We start from the raw sequence: 13,191 nt of genomic DNA, 5'->3' as shown, positions 1-13,191 counted from the left end.
TAAGTCAGAAAAATAAGAATTTCTGCAAACTTAGCTTCCAATCAGTTCAATTAACAATTGGATTATCAGAATGCAGGCATTCCAAATAGGTATCTGTCTTAATTCAGGTAATCTTCGGCTGGTATAGGTATACCAGTATAGGTTGACTGGTATAGGTTCTCTTGTTCAAGTGGGGTGGGTGGGGGCTGGACTAGAAGACCTCCAAGGTCCCTGCTGTGATTCCTCGCCAGCCAATGGATCCGGCAGCTGAGTCTGAGGAATCAGAGGAGGAGGAGGAGGAGGAGGGACCTGGAGTGACATCAGAGTCAGAGGAAGGCTCTGAGATGCTCCAAGACTTACAGTCAGACGAGGAGCCTGGCCCCTCTACTCACACTCAGGCTGAGACACAGCTGTGCTAGGAGCTTGAGCTGGACAGTGATGAAGCAGAGTTGGGACAAATCCAGGATGCAAGAAAGTGCAGGCAAGAGAAGCGAGTAGGACAGAGGAGTGCAATGGGGCGGCTCCAAAGGCAAAGGAGAAGGCATTAGGAAGCCACGCCTTGGCTGAATTATAAAAGGGATGATGTGACAGGTGCTGGTTGCCGAAGGCAACTGTTCATGCTGAGGATCGAGTTTCTGTGGACTGTGTTTGTTTGCCTTAGACATTGACTCAGGTCTGTGAATAATAAAAGGGGTTGGTTTTTTCTTGCGGTTCCTGCCTGTTTCTTGGAAGAGGGGTTTCTCCTTGTGAGCAGAACAAGGACTCACGTAGGCTGGGACAGAACAGTCCCTTCCAGCTCTCTTCTATTGTGCTATTGCTGGCCACAACTGACCCCAATTGTCACAGCTAAGTGAGTTTTGTCCCATTTTATGATCTTTCTTGATACAATTGCTAAGTGAATTGTTCCGATTGTTCAGTCAGTAACGTATTTAAGTAAATCTGGCTTCCTCATCAACTTTGCTCATGGGACGGTCACAAAAGGTGATCAGATGACCTTGGGATTCTGCAACCGTCATAAATATGAGTCAGTTGTCAAGCATCTGAATTTTGATCACGTGATCATGGGGATGCTGCAACAACAGTCGTATGTGGAAAATGGTCGTAAGTCACATTTTCCAGGGCTATTGTAACTTCAAATTGTCACTAAACAAACTCTTGTTAAGTCAAAGACTATCTACATTAAAGCAACAAAATACGAAATCGTGAAAAATATTACATACAAGATGGTACCCGTGAAGGGATGCTGAAGCATCGTTTTGTCAAGGAACGACTTATCTTTATACATCCCTATTAACTGATTGTCACCCAAATCCATTCATTCGCTTGCTAGAGAACGCCTGCCAATTTTTTCTACGACAAGCACCAAGTAGTATCCTTACTACAGCAGAAAAGTTATGAGATGGGAAGATTAGAAAACAAAAACCAACAAACAGACAGGGGTCAGCAACCTGAAACAGTAAAAGAGCCACTCAGAACCGGTTCCCTCACAAAAGGAAAATCTGGGAGCCGCAAAAAATGTGTGCACATGTGCATACATGCACGCATGTGCAGAACAGGGTTTGACTGAAGAATGGAGCCAAGGTGAGATATGCACCTACCCTGCATATTTGAATTGATTGGTTGAACTTTTTTAGTCCCACTTTTTTTTGGGGGGGGGACTGCACATGGCAGAGGACTGGGAGCCGCAGGAGAAGGCTGAAAGAGCTGCATGCGGCTCTGGAGCCACGAGTTGCAGACCTGTGGACTAGCACATACCCAGGATATAATCTGGTGGTTACCTACAGAACTTGACAATTGACTATGTACTGCTTACTTCGTGACAGATGCAAACAATATTCTTTCATGCACACCACCAAGCTTGAAAAATGATGGATTAACACCAATTGCACTGAAGTGAGTCAAGTCCCAAGTGCTTACCTGAACACCACTGCGGAAATTACAAAGCACTCTTCTACTATATCATCAGAGACTCTTGTGCAGTGTTTCTCAACCATGGCAACTTTAAGACATATGGACTTCAACTCCCAGAATTCCCCAGCCTTCTGGGAGTTGAAGTCTATATCTCTTAAACTTGCCAAGGTTGAGACATTGCTTGAGTGTAAAACTAGTGGGCCAACCACAGTATCCAACGTCTGCTCTCTAACTGAGATTAAAAAAAACACAAAGCTGGAAAGTAGAAAAGCTACAGAGGAACAGATTTTTTGTTTTTTTGCACGACACCTGCAAGGTTTGTGTAGAAGCAAGTAAGTTGTGGCAGTGCTGTATTTTGCACTTCACCAGCAGGCAGGAATTCTCATCAAATCCTGTAAACCAGAGAGAGGATTAAAATGATAAACTTCAGCTTGGGTTAAGATTTGAATTTTATTTAATTTTATTACTTGTTCTCCTTCTGTCAATTGTGAAGTAATTTATCAGCCTTGGCCTTTACGCCCTCCTTTCTGTCCAGCAAAATCTCAAACGCAGAATTACTCCCTTCGATAAAAATAACAATTCTAAGAAATGTCAAACTGCAATTGGATGTGTGTTTATTTTGGCAATGAGCCTTAAAAAGGTCAAAGTTTTGAAGTAAGTCATCGAATGGCTTGGAAAAAAACAGAATGAGCGACTATTTGATAACTGCTTTAATCTAAACCACAACACTGTGGCATTCTGAGAAGCCAAAACCAAGGAAATCACAAATTAAAGCACCTTTCATTGTAGTTTGAAAAACATATGGAAATATACAACCATAAATTGTAAAATATTATTTTGTTTTTTTTTGCAAATAACTCAAGATAACAAACATATCCAGCAGAGCTTTCTCCTCCTCCATCCTGTGGACTTCAATTCCCAGAAGACCCCAGTCAGTAACGCTAGCAATGCTGACTGGGGTATTCTGGGAATTGGAAGTCCATGCATCTTAAAATGGCTAAGGCTGGCAATTATTTCTCTACATGCCTGTAAAACCAAAGCAGCCATGCAGACGGGAGGCGGTCTGTTGTGTCTCTGGATGTGTCATGAACTTGCTACTCTCCAGGGTAGGCTATTCTTCAGCTACTCCTTAAAACAGGGGAAGCCGTGCCCACCCCATTGCCGGCAATGGCAAAACCGTCCGGATACGTTGCGCGACTTCACGTGACGAGTTTGACGTGTCCGCCTTAGAAAGACATCTCCTGCATACTGGCAATCAAAGATCAATGAACGGTTCAGAAACATGGCTGAATTCCAACTCTACCTAGTCAACCCCTGCCATCCAAAGGGCTTACTCTAAGGTTAATTGTCCCTCTTGATGTAGGTCATGGAGACAAAGTCATAGAGAAGCCAACAAGAGAGTCACCCTAGGCCAGGGGAGATGGTAGCCCGAGATGAGGCTAAGGAACAACGCAGGAAGCAAAGAAACATGCTTAAAATGATATTTTTGCTCGGTAGTAAACACCTGAACCACGAGACAGGTGGCAAATAAATTGGATAAATAAAATATAACAAAATGAAAATGTGCATATGGCAGCCAGGATTGGGGGGAGGGGGGGAGGGCAAATAGAGAAAGCAGCCTCCTTGGTGAAGGGGGAGGCAGGAACATAAAAAGCCAGTTTGGCCTAGTGGTTATAGCGCCAGGCTAGAAAGCAGGAGACCAAGTCTTGCCTTAGCCACAAAAGCCGGCTGGTTGACTTTGGGCCAGTCTCTCTCTCTCTCTCTCAGCCAAGCCCACCTCACAGGGTTGTTGTGGTGGAGAAAATAGGAGGAGGAAGGTTTGCTGGATATGTTCGCTGTCTTGAGTTACTTGTAAAAATAATACAAGGCTGGACAGCCATTTGTCTGAAATGGTATAAGGTTTCCTGCCTTAGCAGGGGGTTGGACTAGATGACTTCCAAGGTCCCTTCCAACTACTTCTTCTTCTTCTTCTTCTTCTTCTTCTTCTTCTTCTTCTTCTTCTTCTTCTTCTTCTTCTTCTTCTTCTTCTTCTTCTTCTTCTTCTTCTTCTTCTAAGTAAAAAAATCCGACTGCTCTAATCTTTCATCAGTGTAACTTTCCTTTCCTTATCCTGGATTGAACTGACCTAAAACGGCATGTGCTTTAAGAACTCCTAATTATTTAATTCGATCCCGTTTCCATTTCCGCCGGGAATAGGTTAGGTGAGTTCAGACTGGATGGTTATCTGCTGGTTCCTTCCAATGCTAGGATCCTGTGTGGTCTTCCCAGACTGCCAGTTACCCAGGTAAAAGCCCCAATCTCCTTGTCCAGGTGAGTGATTTAACTGTTTAAGATCTTCCCCATCTTCTCACATCACCAAATTTGGCAAAAGGTGAAGTAATGCATCACCCTGATGTTTTACTGCCAAGCAAAAATATCATTTTAAGTATATTTCTTTGCTTCCTGCATTGTTCCTTAGCCTCATCTCAGGCTACCATGCCTATCATGTATACCAGGGGCCCTCAACCTTGGCAACATTAAGACTTGTGGACTTTACCTCCCAGAGCTGGCTGAGGAATTCTGGGAGTTGAAGTCCACAAGTCTTAAAGTTGCCACGGTTGAGGACCCCCCGATGTATACCATTGTTTGGCACTCTAGATTCTAAAGCCTTTCTCTCTCTCTCTCTCTCTCTCTCTCTCTCTCTCTCTCTCTCTCTCTCACACACACACACACACACACACATCCCTATTTACCATTCACAAGTCCCTTTATAATCTGCATCTATGTTCTAGAGATACTTGTTCTCGACATGCTGCAGCAAAAACCTACATTTCGTGGAAGCAAGCCAAAGGAGGAGGATTACAAAAATAAATAAATAAATAAATAAACAACTGGGTGATTTAGCATCATGAATTGGATTTGCAGAGAAAGAAATACCAGCTCTAAGAAGTCCCGTTGCACAGCTGGAGAAAGAGCTGGAAGAATAGAACAGCATCAGCTTGGAAGAAGCATTCTGATAGCAAGATTTTTCAACCTGCCCTCGGATTGTTCTGGGGTTGCGATTCTTAAAATTCCCATTTAGCTTAGATGTGGCAGGTTTTTATTTACATCTAGATGCGAGTCTGCTTGGGTAAGATAATTACAGGGCTACTTACAGTGGATATGCAGGAAGAGTAAAGGACTGAGACCAAAATTATATATTATAGCGTGCAAATGGACCCCTTCTCCATTACAAAGAAGTCTCAAGTAAATGCACTTAGTAATGCAAAACTGGACAGCTTCAGAGCGTTTCCAAAATCAGACACTGAATCTCCTTGTCCAAAAAGAGCTTTGCTCTCATGTAAAATCTACAACCAGATGGCAAACAGTACAGGCAGTCCTCGACTTATGACAATTCAGCCCCAAATTTGTGTTGCTAAATGAAACATCGGTTAAATGAGTTTTGCCCAGTTTTACAACCTTTTTTCATTTCTTAATTCAAAATTACTGAAGGTCTCAAATGGTTTTTTTTAAAAAAAGGAGGAAGAGGAGGAGAAGCAGCAAGTAAATGCAAAAATTAAGATTGGGATATTCAAGCCTTGAAGTCTATGGTTTTAAGACAGAGATGGGGGACCTTAAGACACAGTTGATATTAGATGCTGTTCACTTCAGTATACACAGAATCAGAAAATTGGAAGGAGACTTTAGGGCAGGGGTAGGCAACCTCGGCTATGCTGACTCAGGAATTCTGGGAGTTGAAGTCCATGAGTCATAAAAGAGCCGAGGTTGCCTACCCCTGCTTTAGGGGGTCCAGGAATCCAAATAAAAGCAGACAGAGGCCTTCCAAGCCCCTGTGGACTTCAACTCCCAGAATTCACCTCCTACAAAGAGAATCTTCCATCTCCCCTGGTCTGAGGCTCTGCTGTTGAACTGCACTGAGTTTTTAAAAGTTTTCATCTAATATTCAGCTGGAATTTAGGATCAAAGTACAGGTAATCCTTGAATTGCGACAGTAATGGAGCCTACTCATCACATAATGCAGGTCAGTCATGTTACCAACCTGATTTTGGGATCTTTTTTGTGGGGTTCATTAAGCAGACACCCCAATCAAGCAATCCCATGGTTTGCTATGGGCTAGTTTTGCCGAAAACTGGAAGTAAACACTGGCTTTTGGCAAAACTGTCATAAACAGAAGAGGTTGTGTGACTGTGGAATGCTGCAAACAGCCATAAATGGTGCCTGATTACCGAAACTGCAGTCATGTGACCACAAGGAGTGGGGTCAGTGCCCGACTGTCAGAACTCTGAATCCAGATCGTAAGTACTAACCAAGTACTACATCCGTTATAAATTCGAATGGTTGCTAAATGACTGATTGTAAGTTGAGGACTACCCGTAAACAGCTTTTTCTTTCTTCTGCCCCAGGGGTAGGCAACCTCGGCTCTGTCCATGAGTCATAAAAGAGCCGAGGTTGCCTACCCCTCTTCTGCCCCATCCTCCCCCACCCCCGAATTAACATCTAGGCTGACAGAGGATTCTGGAGGATTCCAAAGGAGACATGCTTCAATGTCATTTTGGTACCGTAGTTTTTGTGTAAATACAGGTGAAACTCCAAAAATTAGAATATCATGCAAAAGTTCATTTATTTCAGTAATGCAACTTAAAAGGGAAACTAATATATGAGATAGACTCATTACATGCAAAGCAAGATAGTTCAAGCCGTGATTTGTCATAATTGTGATGATTATGGCTTACAGCTCATGAAAACCCCAAATCCACAATCTCAGAAAATTAGAATATTACATGCAATCAATAAAACAAGGAGTGTACATAGAACAATATCGGACCTCTGAAAAGTATAAGCATGTATATGTACTCAGTACTTGGTTTGGGCCCCTTTTGCAGCAATTACTGCCTCAAAGCGGCGTGGCATGGAAGCTATCAGCCTGTGGCACTGCTGAGGTGTTATGGAAGACCAGGATGCTTCAATAGCGGCCTTCAGCTTTTCTGCATTGTTCGGTCTCATGTCTCTCATCTGTCTCTTGGCAATGCCCCATAGATTCTCTATGGGGTTCAGGTCAGGCGAGTTTGCTGGCCAATCAAGCACAGTAATCCCAAGGTCACTGAACCAGGTTTTGGTGCTTTGGGCAGTGTGGGCAGGTGCGAAGTCCTGCTGGAAAATGAAGTCAGCATCCCCATAAAGCTCGTCTGTGGAAGGAAGCATGAAGTGCTCCAAAATCTCCTGGTAGACGGCTGCGTTGACCCTGGACTTAATGAAGCACAGTGGAGCAACACCAGCAGATGACATGGCTCCCCAAATCAACACAGACTGTGGAAACTTCACACTGGACTTCAAGCATCTTGCAGTGTGTGCCTCTCCATTCTTCCTCCAGACTCTGGGTCCTTGGTTTCCAAATGAGATGCAAAAGTTGCTCTCGTCAGAAAAGAGGACTTTGGACCACTGAGCAACAGACCAGGTCTGTTTTTCTTTAGCCCAGGTAAGACGCTTCTGACGTTGTTTGTTGTTCAGGAGCGGCTTGACAAGAGGAATACGACATTTGAAGCCCATGTCCAGGATCCGTCTGTGTGTGGTGGCTCTTAATGCACTGACTCCAGCCTCAGTCCACTCCTTGTGAAAGTCCCCAACACTTTTCAATGGCCTTTTCCTGACAATCCTCTCCAGGCTGCGGTCATCCCTGCTGCTTGTGCACCTTTTTCTTCCACACTTTTCCCTTCCACATAACTTTCTATTAATGTGCTTTGATACAGCACTTTGGGAACATCCAACTTCTTTTGCAATTACCTTTTGAGGCTTTCCCTCCTTATGGAGGGTGTCAATGATGGTTTTCTGCACAACTGTCAGGTCAGCAGTCTTTCCCATGACTGTGATTCCTACTGAACCAGACTGAGAGACCATTTAAAGCAGACATGTCAAACACAAGGCCCGGGGGCCAGATCCGGCCCGCAAAGTGGTTTCATGGGGCCCGCGAAGCCATCCTGGAAACAGTGAGGGAACGGCCCCCACTGCCTTGGCCCTGGGCCAGAGACCCTCTTTCTACCAGAGACCCTCAGATTTGTCCCGCTCCTGCCCAGGCCCCCATAGGCACCCTTGAGGCGAATGATGTAGAGCTGGCCATGCCCACCCAGTAGGCCATACACACTCTAGCCACGCCCACCCAGGCCATACCCACCTGGCCCCCTGAGGGCAACTGCAATGCTGATGCGGCCCTCCATGAAATTAAGTTTGACACCCCTGATTTAAAGGTTCAGGAACCCTTTGCAGGTGTTATGGCTTAATTAGCTGATTAGAGTGGGACACTTTGAGCCTAGAATATTGCCCCTTTTCACAATATTCTAATTTTCTGAGATTGTGGATTTGGGGTTTTCATGAGCTGTACACCATAATCATCACAATTATGACAAATCACGGCTTGAACTACCTTGCTTTGCATGTAATGAGTCTATCTCATATATTAAGTTTCCCCTTTTAAGTTGCATTACTGAAATAAATGAACTTTTGCACAATATTCTAATTTTTCAAGTTTCACTTGTATTATCTACTTACGGACTGTTTATTTTCCCCCATGGACCAAAACTGCTACAAGTGCCTTATTCATGTTAATGCATTAGAAACTAACACAATGAGATGAATAAATAAATACTGATGGACAAAGAGGCTGCCCTGGAAAGGTCAAGTGGTTGCTTTTCCTCCACTGAGCATGTTTTCATCCAAGACTAGGGTTTTTCAACCTCGGTAACTTTAAGAAAGGTGGACTTCAACTCCCAGAATTCCCCAGACAGCCACGTCCACCTATCTTAAAATTGCCAAGATTGACACACACCGTCCAAATCTCTTAATGGGTAAATGGCCATAAACACCACAGATCTCTGCAGAGCGAGGTGTGGTTTGGCAGGAGAAATTGGAACTATCTGGGCATGAACTTAATGCCAATGGCCTTCTTGGATATGGGGAGGAGGTAAACCCTTTGAGGTATAAGGAGACAAACTGATTAGACTTGATTAATCTCAGAAAGGGTTTTAATTTGCCTAGGACAGACATGTCAAACTTGCAACGTCATGTGGCATTGCGCGACATATCGGAGCCTTTTCTCCATTGCCGGCAATGGGGTGGTTGCGGTTTCCTGATGACGTGTCTGGCCCACCGGCCGGCAGTTTGACACCACTGGCCTAGGAGAAAACATGATTCAAAATATATGAGCTCAAGCATCCAGGGAGAAGATAAGATGGGAAATGCCTGTACATTATCGTTATTCCCATGTTGTTGTTTTTAGCCCATTTTTCAGAGCAAAACCCCTCAAAAACAGATCACTTTTAAACATAAAAATCAAACCACAAAATTAGACACCTAAGTGATCAGCAGAACAAGAAGGACAATTGCATTAAACAGCCTATTTAAAAGCTTAATACAGCAGTGTTTCTCAACTGTAGCCATTTAAAATTACATGGACTTCAACTCCCCAAAATACCCCCAGTCACAAGATTGCTGGCTGGAGTATTCTGGGAGTTGAAGTCCATAAATCTTAAACCGGTTAAGATTTGAGAATCGCTGATATAGTACAACTAGCTGGCAAAGAAAAATTGGAAACTTTGTTATGTGGGAGACGATTCAAAGGATTTGGGAGACACCCAACCTAAGAAACTGATCCCAAAGGTGCATTTTGAAAAGGCAGCTGGACTTTCTCTGTTTTTCCTTGAAGACGTTTTGCTTCTCATCCAAGAAGCTTCTAATGTTCCACTGTCTGGCCCACCAGAGACAGAGCCTTCTCTTTTGAAAATGCACCTTTGGGACAACCATGACCTGGATGGCTGGGAATCTCCAGCCACTTGGAAAGTGGTCTTTGACCATAAGCAGGCCCGGATTATGAAGGCAAACCTGCAGTCACAATGGCACCATTTAATGCCTTCAGCACGAATACCAAAACTTCACAAACTGGAAATAAGGAGCCAACATCATAACATGCCTGAGAGGACGTTACGCGATCCAAACATCTAGCTCCTGGCAAGGGTTTGAGCTACAGATGTAGTTTCCAAGCCCTCAGCCACATCAGCCGCAATAAAGCATGTAAACAGATCCCGTTTAATGGAGGCAAAATCAGTTTCCTTTAGATCCCTGTTGATAAACAAGCCAACACTGTTAAATGATACGCCCAACCACTGACACAATTGCGGTTTAACAAAATGCCACATTGCTGACATCTCAACGCCATCCCTCAGTCTTAAGGGCACCGTTGTACAACACATTCCTTCCAGGTATTTTTTTGAACACAATTTCCAGCAGCTGTAGTGCTGGGAGACGCAAATCAACAACAGAGGCATTCAGGGAGAATGCAAATCACTCAGTTGTGTATTCCCAATCAGATTAACAGATTATTCTCAACCACAAGGCACAGTTCTCATCTGGATGAAGTTTCAATTGCATTCCCTCCTGCAAGCCAAAACTATCCCATGACGAGTTTCATGATGATAGAAGGAAGCTAAAAGATGAAATATACAAAATGTCAAGAAATCTTCCCCAAGAGAAAGCAATGAGAATTCTAGATAGTCGTTGCTGAAATTGAAATGCTGTACAAGCATAAATCCTGCAGGAGAGAAGGAATTGCTTGCAAGAGCTCCATGGGGAAAGGACCTCATTTGCAGAAGTCTGCCTTCCTTTCTGCTCTTGACAACTGTGAGAGGGAGAAATCTCATGTTTGCTGGCTGGAAATGACCTGCACTGCAACACACCATTGTGTTACTTTAAGGATACACCACTTTATAAGAGCATCTAACGCAGGGCTGTCAAAATGCCGGCCCACAGGCCAGATGCAACATAGCGAAACCGCACCCACCTCGTTGCCAGCAATGGGAAAAAAGTAGTGATACGTCGCAACACATCATGTGACGTTGCGAGTTTGACACCCCTGATCTAACGCAATTTCCTGGCTCAATAAAAATGAAGGAGTCAAAGGGGGCCAAAACATCTTCTCAAGGCTTCGACATATAACAACTACCCACAGTTACTGAGAGTCGGGTGGCATATACATTTAATATATTATTACTATTTATAGGCATTTTAATCTCTCCATATTGTTAAATACAGGTAGTCCTCAACTTACAACAGTTCATTTAGTGACCATGCAAAGTTACGGCACTGAAAAAGGTTACATGACCGTTTTTCACACTTATGACCTTTGTAGCATCCCCATGATCGTGCGATCAAAACTGAGATGTTTGGCAAGTGGTTCGTATTTATGACTGTTGCTGTGTCCCAAGGTCATGTGATCCCCAACTACAATCTGCTGACAGGCAAAATCAATGGGGAAGCCAGTTTCATTTAACAACCGTGTTACTAACCTATCAACTGCAGTGATTCACTTAAGAACTGTGGCGAGAAAGATAAAATGGGACAAAACTCACTTAACAAATGTCTTACTTAACAACAGAAATGTTGGGCTTGATTGTGGTCATAAGCTGAGGACTACCTGTATCGTTTCTTATTTCACCTATCTGGGCCACTTCTATGCAGGAAAATATGACATGAAATTACATTAAAAATGTGGAAATAATATCCTATTCACTTTAATTAACTGAACTCTGGGAAGCTGCCCTTTGTCACGCATTCCCCAACAGGCTACTCGGGTCCACACAGCACATGCATGCATGACCCATCTGTGCCCCTCACAATGCGTGCATGCATTTCACGCCACTTCCACCCGGAAGTTCGTTTTCTGTGACAAAACACACCAAGGAGAAAAATAACTAAAGCAGCTGAAGCAGAAGGGGCCAAAGAGGAACAAGAAAGTAGGGGGGAAAGTCAAGTCTCAGCCCAACCCAAGGCTGTTGCGCAAAAAACAGGAGGAAGTGTATTCGGGACGATCACTGCCTTGCATTACTTATAAACAAAAAAAGCGGAATAAAAATCAACTAAAACCTTATTAAGGAATGGAGGGAGAGCCCTTTTTGCATCGTGTGTAAACGTAGAATGCACTCTCCCCTCATTTTTTCTCTCTCATGACAGCTCTTTTTAGCTGTTTAGTTGCGTGTTAATAAGGTTAGAATCCAAGGCCTGATGCATTAAGACAGAACCGTTGCATACACGTCTCGCTACAGAAAAGAGAAAAACAAAGGAGTATGCAGTCTCAAGAACACCTGTCATAAACATACCATCATAAAAAGTGATGGACGAACAAATATAAATGGAATTAAAAAAATGCCCCATCTTAGTGAACAGGGGCAGGGAAAGGGTCCAGAAGTGGCCCCAAACGGGGTGGGTGTTTTTGAATCCTTATCTGGGGGAAAAAAGGAGCAGGAAAGAGAAACTCTGCCCGGACATTTGGATTCCAGGAAGGTCCGGATAGAGCAGGGGTAGGCAACCTTGGCTCTTTTATGACTCATGGACTTCAACTCCCAGAATTCCTGAGCCAGCCAAGCTGGCTCAGGAATTCTGGGAGTTGAAGTCCATGAGTCATAAAAGAGCCGAGGTTGCCTACCCCTGGGATAGAGGGAGCAGCGGGAGTGTGTGTGTGTGTGTGTGTGTGAGGCTTCTCCTGAGCCACCCCCGCATGGGCAGAGGGTGTGGATGATGGGCTTTGTCTATGGAATTCCAGGCACCCCGCAGGGTCACAAGGCCCGGGGGGTGGGCCCGCGATGTGCCTTTAACCCATAAATAAAAACAGAGGAGAAAAAAAGACCCACCCCCCAAAAGGCAGCTCCGTTCCCCCCCCCCCGTTCCTTAAAGGCTTCCTTGCCAAAGGGGCGGCTTTTCCTCCCCCTTCTCTCCTGCGGGAGAAAGCCCTCTGCACGTGCTCAGAGCGCTGCCCCCAGAACCGGCCCAGGGGAGAGGCTTCCCGCCTGCCTCCTCCTCGCCCGGGCAAAGACCCCTCCTCATTTCCCTCTCCCCTCCCCCCAAAAAAGGGAAGCCCCGCGGGGTGTGGGGGGGATGCTGCGGGGCGTCCCCCGCCCCACTCACCATGGTACAGATGGAGGCGAGTCTCCGGACGGTCATCAGCGTTGCCATCCGCGCGGCCACCCGCAGCCCGTCCTCGCCGCCATGTTGGCCGCCCGCCGCCCGAGGGAGCGCCGCCGCCGCCGGAGCCGCCGCCGCCGCCGCAGCTGGCGCCACCGAGAAAGCGCTCCGGCTGGAGCAGCAGCAGCAGCAGGAGGAGGCGGCGGCGGCGGCGTGTCACTCGCGCTCGGCTCCGGCCTGCCCGCGCAGCCTCGGAAGGAAAGTTCCGCCCGTCCTCCGTTCCGCCCCTTTCCGGGCTCGCCCAGCGCGAGGCGCGACTGGTGCAAAACGGGGCGGGAAAGCGGGGAGGGGGCTGCGATTCCTGCAAGGGGGGAGGCG

The 13,191-nt window shown here is 45.4% G+C and overlaps 1 protein-coding gene across 2 annotated transcripts in view; it reads right to left on the bottom strand.

The window, feature by feature from the left end:
* LOC308673199 (ubiquitin carboxyl-terminal hydrolase 12-like) overlaps positions 1–12,951 on the bottom strand; it is a 46,623-nt gene extending 33,672 nt beyond the window's left edge. For both annotated transcript variants that reach the window (XM_081336698.1, XM_081336700.1), the window contains exon 1: positions 12,817–12,951. In XM_081336698.1, the coding sequence (XP_081192824.1) occupies positions 12,817–12,864 (48 nt within the window). In that variant the 5' untranslated portion in view covers positions 12,865–12,951. The remainder of the gene's footprint in view (positions 1–12,816) is intronic.
* Positions 12,952–13,191: the final 240 nt, after the last annotated feature.

Source organism: Vipera berus, assembly GCF_964194415.1.
Source record: "Vipera berus genome assembly, chromosome: 11".
Classification (NCBI taxonomy): domain Eukaryota; kingdom Metazoa; phylum Chordata; class Lepidosauria; order Squamata; family Viperidae; genus Vipera; species Vipera berus.
The sequence above is the reverse complement of the archived record's forward strand: the minus strand, read 5'-3'. Positions and strand labels throughout refer to the sequence as shown.